Below are 19,118 nucleotides of genomic sequence, written 5' to 3' on the forward strand. Positions count from 1 at the left end.
CTCTTTCCTGTCTCCCTCTTCTTCTCCTCCTTTACCCGGCCGACTGTCAGCAGGAAGGTTCTCCCTTATGAGCCAGATCCTGTTCAAGGTTTTGAACTGAACTAATCTCATATCCTTAGATCAAGCAAGCAAAAAAAATAGATCAGCTTCTTTACATGGCGTGAAAGTCATGCCAAAGACAGCATGATAATGCACACAAACATGTAATCTAGAGTTCTGGCCTTCCTTATGATGTTCTTGTCTGCTTCCAGTTTCTGTCATTGTTCCTCAGCTCTATTAGGACCCTGCAAACAAAATGTATTTAAAAAAAAGACAGGGAGCATCTCTGAGGATACTGATGGTGTCATGCTCTGTGTACTCTGGATCACTGTACTCTGTGCACACACCCAACCTACATAGAATTATGTATTTGTGTGAAATGGTGTCATATTTAGAGCAGGATTTCTCAAATAGGGATCATAGTGACCTTTGACTTTCAGCCTCCAAACAGTGAGGAGTTCATCTTTTAGTTAAATTGTGTTTGTTTGAAATTTGAACAAATCAGACATCCCATTTACAGGAATAGATCAGACTGAACTCTGCACCTTTGGATGAATGCATACATTGAAAACATAATGGCTGACAAAGGCGCTGTTGAAAAAAAGACCCTGATGACCAGATCGGTGCTGGCAGTGAAATAAAGAGTTTTTCACTCAGAAATGAATAGAAATGCAGAAATGTTCCCAAACAGCTAAGTGCTTTGTTTCATTTCCTGTTTTTTGTCTCAGTACTACAGTGAACACATGAATATTCTTGTGTAATGATGAAATCTGTTGAAGGGGAAAAAAACTGAGCGCAGCAACGTAGCTGAGACAGAAAGCACAGACAAACAGACCCGTCCGGACATAGAGACAGACAGACAAATCAAACAGGTGAAAACGGGCTGATCGACAGACCAAAGATTCCTGCAACCATGATGAGGAGAAAGAAAACGTTTTTTGAGTTATGGAAAAACAAAAGGGGGAGTGGAGCTCTTCTGAAAAGAGTGAATCGGCTGAGACTGTTACCTTCACAGCTGTAAGTCTGAACGCAACATTCAGGTTCATGGACACATGATTTTGAAAGCTTTTTATCAAGCATGGGACGGCTGGTACAGCCAGACTTGGTCTTTTTACTTGTTGTTTTTTGGAGGCAATAAAACTGCTTACTTTACAAAAATCATCTGAAGCTTGTTTAACAATCTGGAGGCACCGTCTTCATGAAAGTCTATAAGCAGCAGTCCTCTGGCTCAGAGCCAACCTATTAAAAGTAGGCAAACTGGCATGTCTTTCAAAGTTTCAAGAGGTCCAGATGGATCTTCAGGTGGAACCTTTTAAATTAGAGATGTTGGTCAGGTGATCAGAAATGGGTCCCAGGATGAAGTCCTGTGGTACACCGATCATGTTTGTTGTCTGATAGTCGTCAGGACCCAAAAGACAGGTGAGACGGATGCTGATACAATACAGCAGTCGGTCTTTGTGTTGTTAACAGAGTGGTTGACTGTATGATTGTGGTATATTGTTTTCACTTGTGACTTGAAGGTCACATGACTCACCTACTATGTCTGTCTGTCCACAAAACTGTGTCCACACAGCCAGCAAGACAGTCAAACCTGTTTCTGATTCTGTTAAATCTCTTGTCTTTCCTCCTTCTGCCTCTTTACAGGAGGCAGTTACTAGGTGACGAGGGAACTCGAGCGGCGCTGCATGATGCCAAAATGGCACCTCCTCTGCCCCCTGTTGGTACAGAAATCTTCAGGCGCCTCACTTTGGCCTCGCTGGACGAAATCCAGCGGCGGTATGAAGCTGAAGAGAAAGAGCAACAGAAAAGAAAGGAAAAGAACATTGAGGTATTAAATAAAAAACTAATAACAAATATATGTAGAGTGCTAATAACTGAATTGCAGTATCTTAATTGTGATTGGCTGTCTCTTTTTGATTGACAGATAGCAGAGGAAAATCTTCCTAAACCAGCTAGTGACCTGGAGGCTGGGAAGCCCCTCCCCTTCATCTATGGGGATCCACCCCCTCAGCTTCTCAACACCCCATTGGAGGAGCTGGATCCCTTCTACCAATCAAAGAAGGTCTTTCTCTATCTATCTGAATACTAACCAATAAAGAAACATTCTATTATGTTTATTAAACAGCTGTTTTAAATCACAGCAGATAGATGTTATGGGTTTATTTGACAACAAGTCTGCCAAGTTGTGTATGTAAGAGAGTAATGAGTATTACAGCTGGTAGTGCAAGTCTAAAGAAGACATCAGGGGTACAACTGAATGAAACTGGTAAACCAGAGCCATGACCTCCCACTGTCTATATGTCACTGACCTGTCTGTCTCTCTGCAGACATACATTGTGCTCGGTAAAGGAAACATTATCTACAGGTTTAATGCAGATCCTGCTTGTTACCTGTTGGGTCCATTGAACCTGCTGAGGATCTTTTCCATCAGGATCCTCATTCATTCATATCCTTCATATTATATTTCATGATCATTGTGTGTTTTTCCATTGATAAATAATCATCATGAGTGATTGAAATGTGTTCCTTAAAGCCAAAACATTATTCAGTTTGTTCATCATGGTGACAATTCTGACCAACTGTGTCTTCATGACAATGAGCGACCCTCCCGCATGGAATAAGATCGTTGAGTGAGTCAACACACACACTAAAGCACTCGTATACACACAGAAATACACACTTACACACAGCACTGATATGACCCTACGGTGACACCAGAAAAAAAAAGATATGTTCTCATCTGAAAACTGATTGTGACTAATAGCATAAATCTGGAGTTCTGAAGTACTGAAACAAGAGTCTGTCTGTTCACTGTCTCATTGTAAACAAAGCGATGGCTTGTGTCTGAACCAAATGAAATTACCATTTGATTCAGCTACAACAGACTCAGAATTCAGGGCACTCAAACTATGATGGCTGTTAGTTGAACTCTGGTCGAGGTCTGAAGGTCTCACCATGGAGATTTTACATGAATCTGTCAAAAGTGATGAATGGAAATGATGTAACTTTTCAGTGTTTCATACCAGAACAACTGCACTTCCACTAGTTCCTTCATGTGAAAACATCATCAGTGTTAATGACAAATAATTATCAAACATGCAACATGTTTTTTTGAATGTATATTTTTCTGTCATGGAACAGGTACGTGTTCACAGGCATCTACACGTTTGAGGCAACAGTCAAGGTTTTGTCTAGAGGATTCTGCGTCGGGGACTTCACCTTTCTCAGAGACCCCTGGAACTGGCTAGACTTCATGGTCATCAGCATGGCGTAATGATCAATAACCTGAGATACACATGTGGATTATAGCTCTAAAAAAATGATGATGATGATGATACAAGTAGTAAGACTAATGTACTGATGATGATAAAGATGAAAAAGTAATGATGGTAAAGAGGTTAATGATGATGAATGTGGTGAGATGATGAAGGTGATGATTAGGAAGATGATCATGGCGACTGATGATGATGATGAAAATGTAATGAGGTGTGGTAATAATGTAATGAAAGTTATGATAATGATGAATAAGGTTAAGACAAGATAATGATGAGGACAATTAATAAAATTAGGCTGATGAGGAAGGTGAAGGTGATAAGACTGAAGATGATGAAGGTTTCTCTGTGTTTCAGATATCTGACAGAGTTTGTTGATTTGGGAAACATTTCAGCCTTGAGGACGTTCAGAGTTCTTCGCGCTCTGAAGACCATCACAGTCATCCCAGGTGTGTGTGTGGGCGTTTGTGTGTGTGTGTATGTTAATGGATTAATGTTTACACTTCTTTAAAACCTGCTCCTTCCTTCAGGCTTAAAGACAATTGTTGGAGCTCTCATCCAGTCAGTGAAGAAGCTGGGTGATGTCATGATCCTGACAGTGTTCTGCCTCAGTGTCTTTGCTCTGATTGGTCTGCAGCTTTTCATGGGAAACCTGAGGCAGAAATGTGTCCTGATGCCCCCAGTTGTCAACCATACATCAGACACCATCTTCGACAATGGCACCAATACCCATGACAACAGCAGTGACTTTGATTACTATGAGTACATCAACAATGAAGGTAAAGTGACCTCACATGTTGACATGATATGTCATATCATCTTCTCACTTCTGCCCATTTGTGTCTGTCTGACAGAGAACTATTACTTCATACCTGGTCATGCTGATGCTCTGCTGTGTGGAAACAGCTCTGATGCTGGGTATAGTCACATGATAAAGATAATTATAATGATGGTATCAATGAAGGTGATGATGATAACGATGATGATGTGTTCAGGGTCTGTCCGAATGGTTACATCTGTCTGAAGGCAGGGAGAAACCCAAACTATGGCTACACCAGCTACGACTCCTTTGGTTGGGCTTTTCTGGCTCTGTTCAGACTCATGACCCAGGACTTCTGGGAAAACCTGTTCCAGCTGGTCAGTACCTGACTGGTATAAGTTTACTCTAGCTTTTTGTTATTGTCACTAATGCAGGTATATTTTGAGGACTTTCACAGAGAAGTCTTGTCTTCCACCTGTCTCCCTTTAGACGCTGCGAGCTGCAGGCAAAACCTACATGATCTTCTTTGTGGTTGTCATCTTCCTCGGCTCATTCTACCTCATTAACCTCATCTTGGCTGTGGTTGCCATGGCGTACGCTGAGCAGAACGACGCTACCATTGCAGAGGCTAAACAGAAGGAGGAGGAGTACGCTCAGATTTTGGAGGCACTAAAGATCAGAGAGGAGGAGGTGCGACCTGATGCAAGAAAACTCAGACAATTTAATAATAATAATCCCTTTAAACACACAACTGATTATTTTTTGTTTTGTTTACATTGTAGCAGGCTGCCTGCAGGGCAGAAAAACAAGCCTCAACGTCGCAGAATTCATCTGCAGACCTAAACAGTCACGAGCAAGAACACGCTACCAAGGAAGGTACACATGTGCAAACATACAGCTGTGTTACTGAGCTGTCAGTTGACTGCTTGTGTGACGTATGCGTTATGATGGTTTATAGTCCGGTCTGATAGGAGTAACACACATTTCTCTGTGAAATCTTCTCCTGCTCACATCTCAATATCCAGTTTTCTGTTCCAGATTTTGAGGATGAACAGAGGCCATGTCCTCCATGTTGGTATGCATTTGCTGACATTTTCCTGAAGTGGAACTGTTGCGGCTGTTGGCTGTGGCTCAAAAAGTGGCTCTACATCATCGTTATGGACCCGTTTGTCGACCTCGGCATCACCATCTGCATTGTTCTGAACACCGTCTTCATGGCCATGGAACATTATCCAATGACGGAGCAGTTTGAGGAGTTGCTGAGTATTGGAAATCTGGTCAGTGGTAAAACATAGACTCACAGAATCTAATCCTGTTGACAAAATGTTACCAGTAGATTCTATGCACTTTCTTCAGAATTCCTTGTGGTATTACTGCCATTTATTAGTGAGATTGAGATCTGCTAAATAAACAAATATGACGTCTGACCCCTCAGGTCTTCACAGGAATTTTTACAGCTGAGATGGTCCTTAAACTTCTTGCCATGGACCCATATTACTACTTTCAGGTCAGTTTTTTAGCTCACTTGTGATGGCAGGCAGCTGTTCTTATGGTAACATGTGTCTGTTGCTGTCATGTGCAGGTGGGTTGGAATATCTTTGACAGCATCATTGTCACTATGAGCCTGGTTGAGCTGGGACTGGCTAATGTTGAGGGCCTGTCTGTGCTGCGTTCATTCCGATTGGTCAGTGCATCATCATTATCATCACAAATAAAAAACACCTTGATGAAACTATACTTATCTGTCTCTGCATCTGTCTCTCTTGTGGCCAGATGCGTGTGTTTAAGTTGGCCAAGTCATGGCCGACCCTCAACATGTTGATAAAGATCATCGGGAACTCTGTTGGTGCTCTGGGGAACTTGACTCTGGTTCTTGCTATCATTGTCTTCATCTTCGCCGTCGTCGGCATGCAGCTGTTTGGGAAGAACTACAACGAATGCGTCTGCCGCATTGCGGAGGACTGTGAGCTTCCTCGATGGCACATGCATGACTTCTTCCATGCTTTCCTCATCATCTTCAGGGTCTTGTGTGGTGAGTGGATTGAGACCATGTGGGACTGCATGGAGGTCTCGGGCCAGGCCATGTGTCTGATTGTCTTTATGATGGTCCTGGTAATCGGAAACCTGGTGGTAAGTGTCTGCAGAAACACAGTTGCATGTCCTAATTCTATTCCTTGATTAGAGTCCTGAATTTCTTCCCGGTCTTCTTTCAGGTCCTGAATCTCTTCTTGGCCTTGTTGCTGAGCTCGTTCAGTGGTGATAATTTGGCAGCTCCAGAAGAAGAAGGAGAAAACAATTTGCAAATTGCCATAAACCGTATCAACAGGGCTGTGACTTGGACCAAGACCTGCATCTTGAAACAAATCCCGAGTCTACTGGGAAAAAAGACCCAAGTCAACCAGGATGACACTGGTGGGACCAGACTTTTTAAAACTTGATATTATATGTTAGTTAAGTGAAAAAATATTTTGTCAGATAGTATATGGTGTGATGGTGTTAATTTCCTTTGTTGTTTTACTATTCCTTTCAGTGGTCAACAATGAGGAAGACAGCAAAAACACAAAAGAAGCTTTAGCTTTGACCTATGTGACCTCAGAGGAAACAGCTTCACAAGCTCCTAGCTCCAACCAATGCAACATAACCAGCCACTACCATAGCATTGCCACTCTGAAGGTACCTATCGCTGAGGCTGAGTCTGATTTTGAGACAGCTGAAAATGAAGATGAGGATGAAGAAGAGGAAGATGATGAGGAGGAGAAAGAGATGCACTCCCAAGTAAACTGCTCTTCTCTAACATTTATCTAAAACTGAACAGTTCATTAATAGATTAAAAGACATTTTTAGTTGTTGAAGTAAACTGCAAAGCTGCCAGTGGCTTCAGTGTAAAATCTGCTCTGGTTATGCAGGGTGATGAGTCGTCATTCTGCAGCACTGTACAGAAATGTCCCGAACCCCAAGAGGAGGAAGATGAAGATGATGAAGATACAAATACTCCTGTGGATTGCTACACTGACAGTATGCAATAACACACACAGTGTGCAATAACACACACACACGCCTGAACATATCCAGTGTCGTAGTTGGATGCAAACGCAGTTTAGCAAGTCGCCTTGGCTGTTTTCTTTACACAGGGGGGTATGAAGACATTCTAAACACTGCATTGGTTTGTGTGTATATATTTCAGAGTGTTACCGTAGATGTCCCATCCTGGATATAGACACGTCACAGGGCAGAGGGAAGATCTGGCATAACCTTAGGAGAACATGTTATGCTATTGTGGAGCATAACTATTTTGAGTCCTTCATCATCTTCATGATCCTGCTGAGCAGTGGAGCTCTGGTAAATTAAAAACAGTTGTAGCATGTTTCCTGCCTTCTTTACCTGCGTTAACATGTTGCTGTAAAATGCACTGTAGACTAACATTAAGTATGCTCCATGCCATTTGGCCATTGGTTTGATTTGATCATATGACTGTTGATTCTCACAAATATGTGCAGAGTGAGTACTAACCAGTAGAGACAAGATGACTCACACAGCTGACAGTGGACTACAAACATGACTGACTACTAACATGGCTGCTGCATGTTATGTAGGTAAGGTTTATCATGTTTATTAACCCTTCATTAACACAGAAAACATGATGACAATGACAACACAGTAATGGTTTTGCCTGTTGGCATGGAAACATACCAAGATAAAGTCAGTCGATGTCACACAAACACAAAAGAAAAACACACTATATGTATATACTGTATGTATATGCTTTTCCACCTGGTAACTTAATTGAATATATGAACAGGCATTTGAGGACATCTACATGGAGCAGCGTCGGGTCATAAAGATAATTCTGGAGTATGCAGATCAGGTGTTCACCTATGTGTTTGTGGTGGAGATGGTCCTCAAGTGGGTCGCCTATGGATTTAAAACCTACTTCACCAATGCTTGGTGCTGGCTTGACTTCCTCATCGTAGATGTAAGATCATCAACAGCTCAAAAGCTTCTTCTTGTCTGAAGCAGATCTTGTTTTTGGTAATTGAGCAATTTCTTGGTTAATGCTGTCATCACGTGTGTTGTTTTCCAGGTGTCTCTGGTGTCACTAACAGCAAACATCCTGGGATACTCTGAGCTGGGAGCCATCAAGTCTCTAAGGACTCTGAGAGCTCTGAGGCCCCTGAGGGCCCTCTCACGCTTTGAGGGCATGAGGGTGAGGAAGGCACTTTAAACGCTGATACAGACAGGTGCATCAGAAGTGAACCCATCTACCTGTCTGTCTATTTTTATATGGTCTGTAAGTGCTGGCGGGTTTAGTATTCTAATGGTCTCTCTCTCTCTTTCTCTTTGTGTGTCTAAAGGTGGTGGTTAATGCTCTGGTTGGAGCGATCCCATCCATCTTTAATGTCCTGCTGGTCTGCCTGATCTTCTGGCTAATCTTCAGCATCATGGGTGTGAACCTGTTTGCAGGAAAGTTTTATTACTGTTTTAATGAGACATCCGGGGAGTATTTTTTACCTGAAGACGTCAACAATAAGACGGAGTGTTTTGCTCTGATTGAGGCAAACTTTACTGAGGTCCGCTGGAAGAACTTAAAGATCACATTCGACAATGTGGGAATGGGCTACCTGTCGCTGCTGCAAGTGGTCAGTGTGAACACACATGACATCACTGATGGTATGTGTCCACAGGGTTCCATGGTTCATGGACAAAAGGGGACACTCTGCTTTCTAGAACTGGATGCTTGACAGGTTGCCTGCTCAATAGCCACCATATTTTAAATGTACATGGATGACCTTAACTTTATGCAAATGAGACACCGCCAATGTGATATGATGATCTTGAAACTCAAACACTCAAACTTAAACAACTAGGATGCATTACTACTAGCTTACATTGACATCCTGATCCTGTGGACACGTACCATGAGAATAAGTAGAACAATAAACGAAAAATATACATTAGTTTGTTGTATTGATCAGCTGAAGTCTTCTTTTTTGCACTGAAGCTTGGACCTTTTTCTCTTTCAGGCAACATTTAAAGGCTGGATGGACATCATGTACGGAGCAGTGGACTCCAGAGAAGTCAGTGTTATTTAAAGTGATATTGATATGTGTAGAGACACTTCATCTGGAACTAAATCTAGAACTGATTCTTATTGAACTGTACTAATGCTGTTCTTGACTTATACCTTGCCTTCTCTCTGGTAACCACGGTCACAATATTGTTAATGCAGGTGGAGTCCCAGCCTTCTTACGAGGCCAACCTATATATGTACTTGTACTTTGTGTGCTTCATTATCTTTGGCTCATTCTTCACCCTCAACCTCTTCATCGGAGTCATCATAGACAACTTCAACCAGCAGAAAGCCAAGATATGTTTCCACTCACTGATAACAAAGTCACTAAAACGTTAAGTTATATCATATTATTATGTTAACTAGGTTTTCTCTTCTGTCTTTACTTGGGAGGAACAGATATTTTCATGACAGAGGAACAGAAGAAGTATTACAATGCCATGAAGAAACTGGGCTCCAAGAAACCTCAGAAACCTGTTCCACGACCTGAGGTCAGCTCAATCAAGCCAACATAGTAAATACAGGTGTAAAGGTTTAAGGGTAGAACAGGATTTCAGTTTTAATGAAGTCTTCTAACTGTAGTGTCCTTGTTTGTTCAGAACAAGTTCCAGGGTTTGGTCTTTGACCTGGTGACCAAACAGTTCTTTGACATCTTCATCATGGTGTTAATCTGCCTCAACATGGTGACCATGATGGTGGAAACAGATGAGCAGAGCCTTGAGAAAGAGACTATCTTGTATTGGGTCAACCTCGTCTTCATCGTTGTCTTCACCACAGAGTGCAGTCTGAAGATCATTGCTCTCCGTCAGCACTATTTTGCCGTTGGCTGGAACATCTTTGACTTTGTGGTGGTTATACTGTCTATCGTAGGTGAGTCAGTGATAGATAAAGTTTATTTTTTTAATTCATCAACAGCAGTGGCTCTAACCCAGAAGAAGAGGGTGCTTTAAATGTCACTCTTTGACTTCTTCCTTCCTCTTAGGTCTTCTCCTTGCTGACATCATAGAGAAATATTTTGTCTCACCCACACTCTTCCGTGTAATTCGATTGGCTCGCATTGGCCGAATCCTTCGTCTCATTCGTGGAGCCAAAGGAATCCGGACACTGCTCTTTGCTTTGATGATGTCACTTCCTGCACTCTTCAACATTGGTCTCCTCCTCTTCCTCATCATGTTTATCTTCTCCATCTTTGGCATGTCAAACTTTGCCTATGTGAAGAAAGAGGGAATGATCGATGACATGTTTAACTTTGAGAATTTTGGGAACAGTATGATCTGTCTGTTTATGATCACTACATCAGCTGGATGGGATGGTCTGCTGGTTCCTATTATGAACACACCACCGGACTGCGACCCAGACTTTGAGAACCCAGGATCATTTGTTAGGGGAAACTGTGGCAGCCCGGGTGTTGGGATCGTCTTCTTCACCACATACATCATCATGTCCTTTCTGGTGGTGGTCAACATGTACATCGCCATCATCCTGGAGAACTTTAATGTTGCCACAGAGGAGAGCACTGACCCGTTGTGCGAGGACGACTTTGAGATGTTTTATGAAACCTGGGAGAAGTTTGACCCCAATGCTTCACAATTTATTCAGTACAGGTGAGTCACACCTGCATCAGAAGTGCTGTGGTAGTTATGGACTCTAATATGATGTGAGAAAACTGCTGGGGTTTTAATCGACTCTCGTGTTTTACAGTGAGCTGTCAGACTTCTGTGACACTCTGCAGGATCCTCTGAGGATTCCTAAACCCAACACAATCAAACTGATCCAAATGGATCTGCCTCTGGTTCCAGGTGACAAGATCCATTGTTTGGACATTCTGCTTGCACTAACTGCACAGGTAATATATTGGATTCACATCATATCATATCATATCATATCATATCATATCATATCATATCATATCATATCATATCATATCATATCATATCATATCATATCATATGTGCAGGTGCTGGGTGATGCAGAAGGAATGGATGCTCTGAAAGCCAGCATGGAGGAGAAATTCACGACAAACAATCCTTCCAAGGTTCTCTCATGTTTTATTCTATTCTGAGATTTTTACTAATTGTGATTGCCTTTATTCCATGAATAAGTACAGAATCTATCTCTACGATGACTTATTAGATTATTATTATTACGTACAGGTATCGTATGAACCAATCAGCAGCACCCTCAGGAGGAAACAGGAAGACATGGCAGCCACAGTGATCCAGAGAGCATACAGGAAACACCTCCTGCGGCGGACAGTCAAACTTGCGTCCTATAAATACAGAGAGAAGACGAGTGCACAGGTGCTACCACCGCCGGAGACAAAGGGACTCCTCTGTCAAAGGTTCAGTCAGCTGTATGGAGACACTGAGCAGGCAGTTTCTGGTGTTTCGGGTGAGGATTCTACCATCCGGGTGGAGCTTCAGAGTGAGTTCCTCCTCCACGCTGCCCCTCCACTCAATGTCCCCAACTTTCTGCAAGATGATAGCCTGAGGGAGTCTATCGTCTGATGACAGCAGACCAACACTTTCCTTCTGTTTCTTCTTCCTCTGCACTGTGTGAACTCACCTGTCAAGCGTTTCCTGTCAGAGGAGCAGCAGTCCGTTGCAGAAATGACTGCAGATACAGTTTGTGACATTGCTTCAGCTCCCGAGCCACAGATGTCAGTGTCATCAGCTCTGATCTCTTCTGGCTTTAACACACGTTCTGTCTGATCTGGAGGAGCTTTGACAGAGCTCAGCCTTTATAGAGATTACTAACACATATTACTGTATATTACTGAATTGTGTTATCTACAGTGTATTTAGCTGTCGAGCTTGTTGAGTCAGTCTGTGCTTTTAACATGTACGGGAGCCAAATTTGACCAGAAAAATACAATTTTATTGGACTATTTTGCTTTTATTTTTTAAAGAGCAGAAATTCGAACAGAACAGAGATGCCATCTGGTTAAGGGCATTTAAAAAATAACTTTGAAAAGTAGTATTCTCATGTATTTGTACTGGAAAATGCTGCGACCCTACTGAGCACACAGTCCTGATGTTAACCCATATGACCTTACTCTGTTCCGATTGGTCAACATAGCTACAAGTGTTTGTCTTTCACTTGACTGGTGATGCCACAGGTGACGCTAAGTCATACATTATACTGTGCCCCTACAAAAAGTTAGTTTTCTTTCTTTATTTCTTTCTTTCTGTACAAATTTGTGTATTTTTGTATGAAGTCTGGTATATCAGTAATGTTGTATTTTAGCTTTAGTCTGTGCAGTAATCCTGGATCAGCTCTTATTCTGCTTTCTTTACAACATCCAATCGCAGGTGACATCGAGATTGTTAATATAGCTTGTATTTGTCATTATCAAACCATCACTTCATGATGGTGAGTCATCTTTAGTGGATGGTCGATCAGTTTAAGGACGGTGAATGATACTTGTGACCTGCTGCAAAAAGAGATTAAAGCTTAATACTTTCCTGAACATGTGTTCAGACTGACCTGCTTCATCGTTACTACAGCTCTGTTTTCATTCAGGCCGATCATGTTTACCTTGTATGTGACTGTTCCTACTGGAAAAGGTGGGAACGGTTCCACTTCCTGTCCAGCAAGGAGGCAGCGGGCCAGCAGCTGCTGTCGGATCTAAATGACCAAAGTTCAAATAGAAAGACAAGAAGAGCAACAGCTGACCGAGGATTACATCACACACACACACACACACACACACACACACACACACACATACAGATACACTAAGAAATGTTTTTCTGCTCAACAGTATACCAAAGCATTAACTGGGTGGAATGTCTTCACAATGATGGCAAACACACGAGCATATTGTGAGTTTGTTGTCTTAGTATGTGTTTGTGTGTTTTAGTTTGTATTGTTGTGTGATTTTTGTTGAGAGTTATTGTTGTTCACTTCAGCAGACTGAAAAAAGCCCTACCTATGTAACAGTGAAAGTGACGCAGGCTGAACACTTTTCATAATTTTTGTTTTTTAGATGTGAATCATGTTTCTGATTCTAACTGACATACTTCCAGCAGAACCAGTTGAACAAAGCAATGACCTAAACCCTCTAATTTAGCAAGTTGAGTGTAGGGAAACATAGCAGTAACACCACCACAACCACTCTGTATGAAGCTGTTGCCCCCTGCTGGACCTTCTGTGACCATCACTGACCCTTCAAAATAAAACATAAGGTATCAAAAAAAACTTCTTAGGTAAGTTTCAGTTGTGTGTGTGTGTGTGTGTGTGTGTGTCATCACTAGAGACACGAGATGATGATTAAGATGAATGAGTTTGTATTGCTGCTAGAAAATTCATATTAACACTGAGATAAACAGCATAAAGGTCAGGTACAACACACACGCACTGAAATCATTAATATAACCATCCAGATAAACACAAACACACTGTTTACATACAGTGAGGACAGATAATGATGCAACACAGGTAAAAAGAATCCTGCAAAAACATGTTTCTTATTGAAAATCCACAAACATGATGACCACAAATAACAGATTGATATGACGTATACAACCTTCCACTCAGCGCCTTCCACTCAGCGAGCTGTAATTTAGCATAATGACAAGCTAAACAACCTACCTGCTGGGAGTTTGGATGGATTGCTGGTAGTAACGACAGCTAATGTAATTTTCCATAAACCAAGCTAAACATAGCCAGCTAGCTGTAACTTGGCTACAACATGTAAAGCTTTTAGGGCCAAGCAGCGGGATGCTGACTGCAGTTCACTTTGTGGCCACAGGTGTCACTATTAACACAATGAGAACCTTCAGCTGTTGGTACACATTTTGTTATCATTGTTAATTAACTGGTCATTACTGTATAAGTCCTCAGAAACAAGACTCTGTCAGATTAAAAATGACCTTACAGACAGTCAGAACTGTCCGCCCGGCTCCTGATTGTTTTGATTGTCTCAGTTTCATGCAGTGTTGAATAAATTCAGTTTGTGATGTAAGTTGTCTCTGTTGAAACTCAGATCAGTGACAGCTCTGAATAAATTCACACCTCTGAGGACACAAACATCACACGTCTGACTGTGTTATTACCTTTACACATCAGGTTGGAGAAGGTCTGCAAACAGCGAATAATCAGATAGGGTACATAAGGCTGACGTTCAAACTGTTCAGAACAGGATTTTATTTTAAAATAGTGGTGTTCTGCTACACTCTGCAGTACCCTACTGTACTGTGATACAGTTTACATTACTCAGTGTGCTCTGCTGCACTTTATGGTGCTCTGTTTATATAGGGTGTGAATGAGAGAAACCTGATAGAAAACAATAAAAAAAGTTTTAATTATCCATCCACAACCTTTTCTTTAGTTTCAAATTTTCCCACTGACCAAAATGTTTTGTAACTAAAAAATCTTTAACTAAAAATCAACATTTAACTTTCACCTGAGGATAATGGACCATCACTGTTTCTTCCTTAAAAACAACATTCTATTTTTATTTCAGCATCAATATTATTATTAGGGTATTAATGTTAATTAGACACGTATACACACTCAGGCTTGTTAGTTCGTTTCATGTTTCTGTTGATGAATTTAATCATCAAGTTTTTTAGCTATAAAACCACAAAACTCTGAGCTGGACACATCAGAACGCAATACAGCTATATACTTAGATCAGGTCAGTCCGAACCAGAAGCAGAGGTGAACCAGAACTGATCCCCGACCAGCCATGGACAGAGGTAAGACATGAAGACCAGCACTTCCAGTTTAAGCCTATTTAATTTAGATCAAACTGAACATAAGCCATGAGTAGTCAGACTAACCCGTTCTGTCTCACCTGTGTCTCTCTCAGTCTTTCTCCTTCTGTCAGTCTTGTATCTTGGTGTGTCTTCTCAGCCAATTACAGAAAACCAACGTCTGTTCTCCCTGGCAGTCAGCAGGGTCCAGCATCTCCACCTGCTCGCCCAGAGACTCTTTGCAGACTTTGTAAGCGTACAGCTAAATGGGACAAACAGGGCAGAGGCAGAGGGTTTGCATTAATGATCTGTGTGTCTCTGTGTATTATGATGTTTTTTAGGAGAACTCCCTTCAGGCGGAGGAGCAGCGTCAACTCAACAAAATCTTCCTGCAGGATTTCTGCAACTCTGACTACATCATCAGCCCCATCGACAAGCATGAGACGCAGCGCAGCTCTGTCAGTATACTATACTACAATCAGACCGTCACTGCATGATGAGCAGTGTCAGTAATCCCTGCTGCATGTATGTTAGTGCACTTATTGACCTAAATGGGTGATTGACTGTTCCAGGTTCTGAAGCTGTTGTCTATCTCCTATCGCCTGGTTGAATCCTGGGAGTTTCCCAGTCGTTCTCTTTCTGGAGTTTCTGCTCCGAGGAACCAGATCTCACCAAAGCTGTCTGAGCTGAAGACAGGCATCCTTCTGCTAATGGTAAGAACCCAGATCACTCTGTACACTCACTCCTCTACACATCCAGACCACTGTTGACTTACAGTTGATTCTGCAGGCCAATCAGAACGCAGCTGAAATCTTCCCGGACAGCTCCGCCCTTCAGCTGGCGCCTTATGGGAACTATTACCAAAGCCTGGGAGCTGAGGAGTCACTGAGACGAACCTATGAACTGTTGGCCTGCTTTAAGAAGGACATGCACAAGGTGAGGAAGAGGAGCAGGATACCTTCAAGATGAAGATAAAGATGATCATAATGATGATGATGATGATGATGAAATAATGTTTGTGTTTACAGGTGGAAACCTACCTGACTGTGGCTAAATGTCGCCTCTCCCCTGAAGCAAACTGCACACTGTAGTCCAGCTCCTTTAAGTGTTAGCACTGCTAACAAGTGTTAGCACTCATATTAGCATAGGCCTTGTTCTGTGGTGTGTTGTAGCAGATTGAATAATATTCTCTAACATGAAAAATTATGTCTTACTGTCAAACATGAGAAATAAAGTGTGTGCTGTGTTGCATTGACATGTGTGCTGTCTCTGAGTCAATGTGTTTAGCAGTTTAGTTTCCTGCCTGTGACTTCATTTCTATTCATAAACTATTCATAACTGTGGCACTGTGTGTATTTAATGTGCCGGTAATCCTGCTATGATCTAACAGTGCTGAGTGCTGTTGTCATGAACTTTAAAAAAAACGCTCTTGGCTGTGTAGACAGATCTACACTGAAAAAACGGACTCTAAAATTTACTAAATTACCTGTAACATTTTCTACTTAATAATATTAAAATCAAGAGAATACTAGAATTTCTTAAGTAAAAACATAAATATATACTCATTTTTATCATGTAACAATCGAACTGTATGAAAAGAGTAAGTTTTATTATGTATTTGAGCATAGTATTTAACTAATTTGTATTCACTGCACATATACTATAAATATTGAGTCATCTTTAATCCAGAAGTGTAGGTAGCAGTTTGAATCCGAGCATGCTCAGTTGAACGACATTGTAACGGACACACACAATGGTTGTGGTGGAGGAGCTGCGCGGCTGGATATACTGATGTTCAATGTAAGTATTTCTGTTTTACAGTTGTGACTGTAAAATACGTATGTACTGTGCTTATTGTGCAAAATAATCTGGTCAGATCAACCAGAGGCATTTTGGCAGCGACAGTTCTCATGAGTTTAAAACATATGCAGCCTAGTTTGACAACTAGCTAGGTGCACACGGTGAGTCCTTAATATTTCTTTTTAATGTGTGGAAACCGAGCCACGTCGCACCGCTGCGACAGCGAGTGTGGTACAGGCCGTGTTGTGGACGTTATGTGCGGTCACTGGGAGGCTCCCAAGGTCTGACTAGCCCCGTCCACACTGAGACTGCACAGTAAAACATGTCAGGGAGAACTATAAAGATTAGTACTGCAGATTAAAACGAAGGAGCGAACATGTTAAAAAACTACTACCGTCAGTTATTGCCTTTGACAATAACGTGTCGCCCCCCATGCGCACCAGCTCTGTTGACGTGATGAAGTATCACTTGAATGTTAACACAAGCTAGCTGCTAGCCTGCAGCCTCCCCAAGCCTCACTGGAGCAGCTGTACAGACGCACACTTTGCAAGCAAGAGGCATCACTTGGCCCTGGGTCTGTTACTGTTTAGCTGTTCTACATGTACGTTAAGGCACGTTTGCAACAATAGCTGTAGTCATATTGTTTTCAGTATTAAGCCTTTTGCACTGTTTGAAATAAAAGAATTTGGTCTTATAAATAGTATTAAAAAATGATTAATTCATTTTTAAACTTGTAATTAATTTGATTTTTTTTAATCTATTGACAGAACTACTTTAATCTGTAATCTGTGTTTGTGTCAACAGAGAGCTGGATAGCACCCTCTTGTAAAAAACATTGTCATTCAGGTAGGTGGAAATCGGCTTAATGCAACATAAAGTGTTTGTAATATTGTTGAAACACATGTGGTGTTTGTTCATTCACAGGGTGATGTCTTTTCTAACACAAGCCCAGGCAGTGGACAGCTGAGGTCTTGGGAGGACAGGCTGACTGGTTTCTGGTGTCTGCAGTGGTCTTACTGGTCTTTGCAAATGTATGCTCTTCTCTTCACATTTGACAGTTCATGGCATATAAATTATGGTTTAATATTGACACAAACATCTGTTCACAGCCCCAGAGGATTGAGATGAGACATGACTCTGCTCTCTGGGACCTCAGACTGTACCTTGGTGTAAAAGAAGAGGAACTTTTTAAAGATTGCCTGGTAAGTAAAGTGTTTAATGTTCCCAAACTGTCAGACATGATTGTCAAATGGTGTTTTATTTTGCAAGTACAATCTTAGTTACGGTAAATAGAAATCTTCTAATCTCATCACTGTCCAGTTGTTTGCAATTTTTCCCTAAATCTTTGTAATAGCTGTATTAACATTTTTCCACACATATCTTTTGTAATGTGCGAGAGATCTGCATCCTTGTTCCACACACCCTCCAATGATGTTGTGTATCAAGATGTTCTATTTGTATAGGGCCAGCTGATTGGAAAATAATTTTGTTTTGTTTAGTGTGATCTAATCTTTATTTAATGATGCATGGATGGTTCCTGTCTGAAGAACAATAACTTCGATTTTTAAATGTATGCATTTTAATTTGTGTTGTACATTGTATGCAGGTGGGCTGCTGGGTGGAAGACATGGAACACATCCTGAAGATCTTCATGTACCATGAAGTGGAAGCAGAGGATCCAGTGGAAGCCTCCATCCTTCTTGAAGGCAGGGGTGTAGTGGCATGTGTGCTCCTCATTGGGACTTATTTAAGCACTTAAGTTTGACTACGCTCAACCACTCCCCTACACATTTGAAGTCTTGCAGAACTGTCTTTAAAAGCAAGGTACTAATAGACTTATGTATTGTTACTGTTGTCAATCAGATATGTCTCATGTCATACACACCATTTCATATTTTATGCTGAGGTCAAAACCAGTGACAATTTCTTATTTTTGGTAACTTTGTTATTACAAGGAAACTGAAACATCAGCAGCCTTCAGTACCATTGTCCTTTTTCTATGACCGGTCTAAATCAGTGGGTAAATGTTTTATAAATTGATATAAGTCATGCCACTGTGGCCACTGTTACAATTATGGATGCTTAGATCAAATTGTTCAACACAAAAGTTCCAATAAAAAAAAAAAGGTATTTGGCCGTGTTTGTGTGTTGTGATTTGTCATTTACATTTATCAAATTCCTGCATCATTTTTTAATTACAGTGAGTAGAATTTGTTGTAAATAATTAATAAAATAGGGAGAAAGAAATAAATTCTACTTAGTTCTTTCATAACTAAAAGGTAAAATTTACTTAATGTTTTAATCACATTAATTAAATAAATAATACTCTTTACTTAATTTTTTAAATAAAAATAACATATCAACTTAAATGCATTTAAGTAACATTTACTTAATATATTCACAAAAGTAGGTTCTAAACTTACCAGTATTGAGTAATCTACAAAGTAAGTCTTACTTATTATTGCAGCATTAAAATTTAC

At 41.0% G+C, this 19,118-nt stretch overlaps 2 protein-coding genes and 1 long non-coding RNA gene across 3 annotated transcripts; all 3 read left to right on the forward strand.

The window, feature by feature from the left end:
• The first annotated feature begins 828 nt into the window (after nucleotides 1–828).
• scn4ab (sodium channel, voltage-gated, type IV, alpha, b) lies at nucleotides 829–11,646 on the forward strand. The gene is made up of 31 exons (XM_028411468.1): nucleotides 829–1,056; nucleotides 1,684–1,867; nucleotides 1,964–2,101; nucleotides 2,367–2,485; nucleotides 2,580–2,669; nucleotides 3,181–3,309; nucleotides 3,669–3,760; nucleotides 3,842–4,090; nucleotides 4,166–4,229; nucleotides 4,307–4,448; nucleotides 4,561–4,761; nucleotides 4,854–4,947; nucleotides 5,110–5,348; nucleotides 5,507–5,578; nucleotides 5,654–5,755; nucleotides 5,845–6,201; nucleotides 6,285–6,483; nucleotides 6,602–6,846; nucleotides 6,978–7,086; nucleotides 7,256–7,410; nucleotides 7,871–8,044; nucleotides 8,153–8,275; nucleotides 8,424–8,708; nucleotides 9,093–9,146; nucleotides 9,299–9,436; nucleotides 9,526–9,630; nucleotides 9,739–10,009; nucleotides 10,122–10,743; nucleotides 10,841–10,985; nucleotides 11,097–11,174; nucleotides 11,293–11,646. Exons 1-31 carry the CDS (start codon nucleotides 953–955, stop codon nucleotides 11,644–11,646), a joined length of 5,433 nt encoding a protein of 1,810 aa, XP_028267269.1. The 5' UTR covers nucleotides 829–952.
• A 3,114-nt stretch (nucleotides 11,647–14,760) lies between these two features.
• Nucleotides 14,761–15,939, forward strand: gh1 (growth hormone 1). The gene is made up of 6 exons (XM_028411470.1): nucleotides 14,761–14,841; nucleotides 14,955–15,088; nucleotides 15,180–15,296; nucleotides 15,411–15,551; nucleotides 15,628–15,774; nucleotides 15,867–15,939. Exons 1-6 carry the CDS (start codon nucleotides 14,832–14,834, stop codon nucleotides 15,927–15,929), a joined length of 612 nt encoding a protein of 203 aa, XP_028267271.1. The 5' UTR covers nucleotides 14,761–14,831; the 3' UTR covers nucleotides 15,930–15,939.
• A 638-nt stretch (nucleotides 15,940–16,577) lies between these two features.
• On the forward strand, nucleotides 16,578–18,768 carry LOC114440136 (uncharacterized). The gene is made up of 5 exons (XR_003671102.1): nucleotides 16,578–16,638; nucleotides 17,443–17,484; nucleotides 17,563–17,669; nucleotides 17,748–17,840; nucleotides 18,245–18,768. It is a non-coding gene; the product is annotated as an uncharacterized LOC114440136 (long non-coding RNA).
• Nucleotides 18,769–19,118: the final 350 nt, after the last annotated feature.

Source organism: Parambassis ranga, chromosome 8 (genome assembly GCF_900634625.1).
Source record: "Parambassis ranga chromosome 8, fParRan2.1, whole genome shotgun sequence".
NCBI classification, from domain to species: Eukaryota; Metazoa; Chordata; class Actinopteri; family Ambassidae; genus Parambassis; species Parambassis ranga.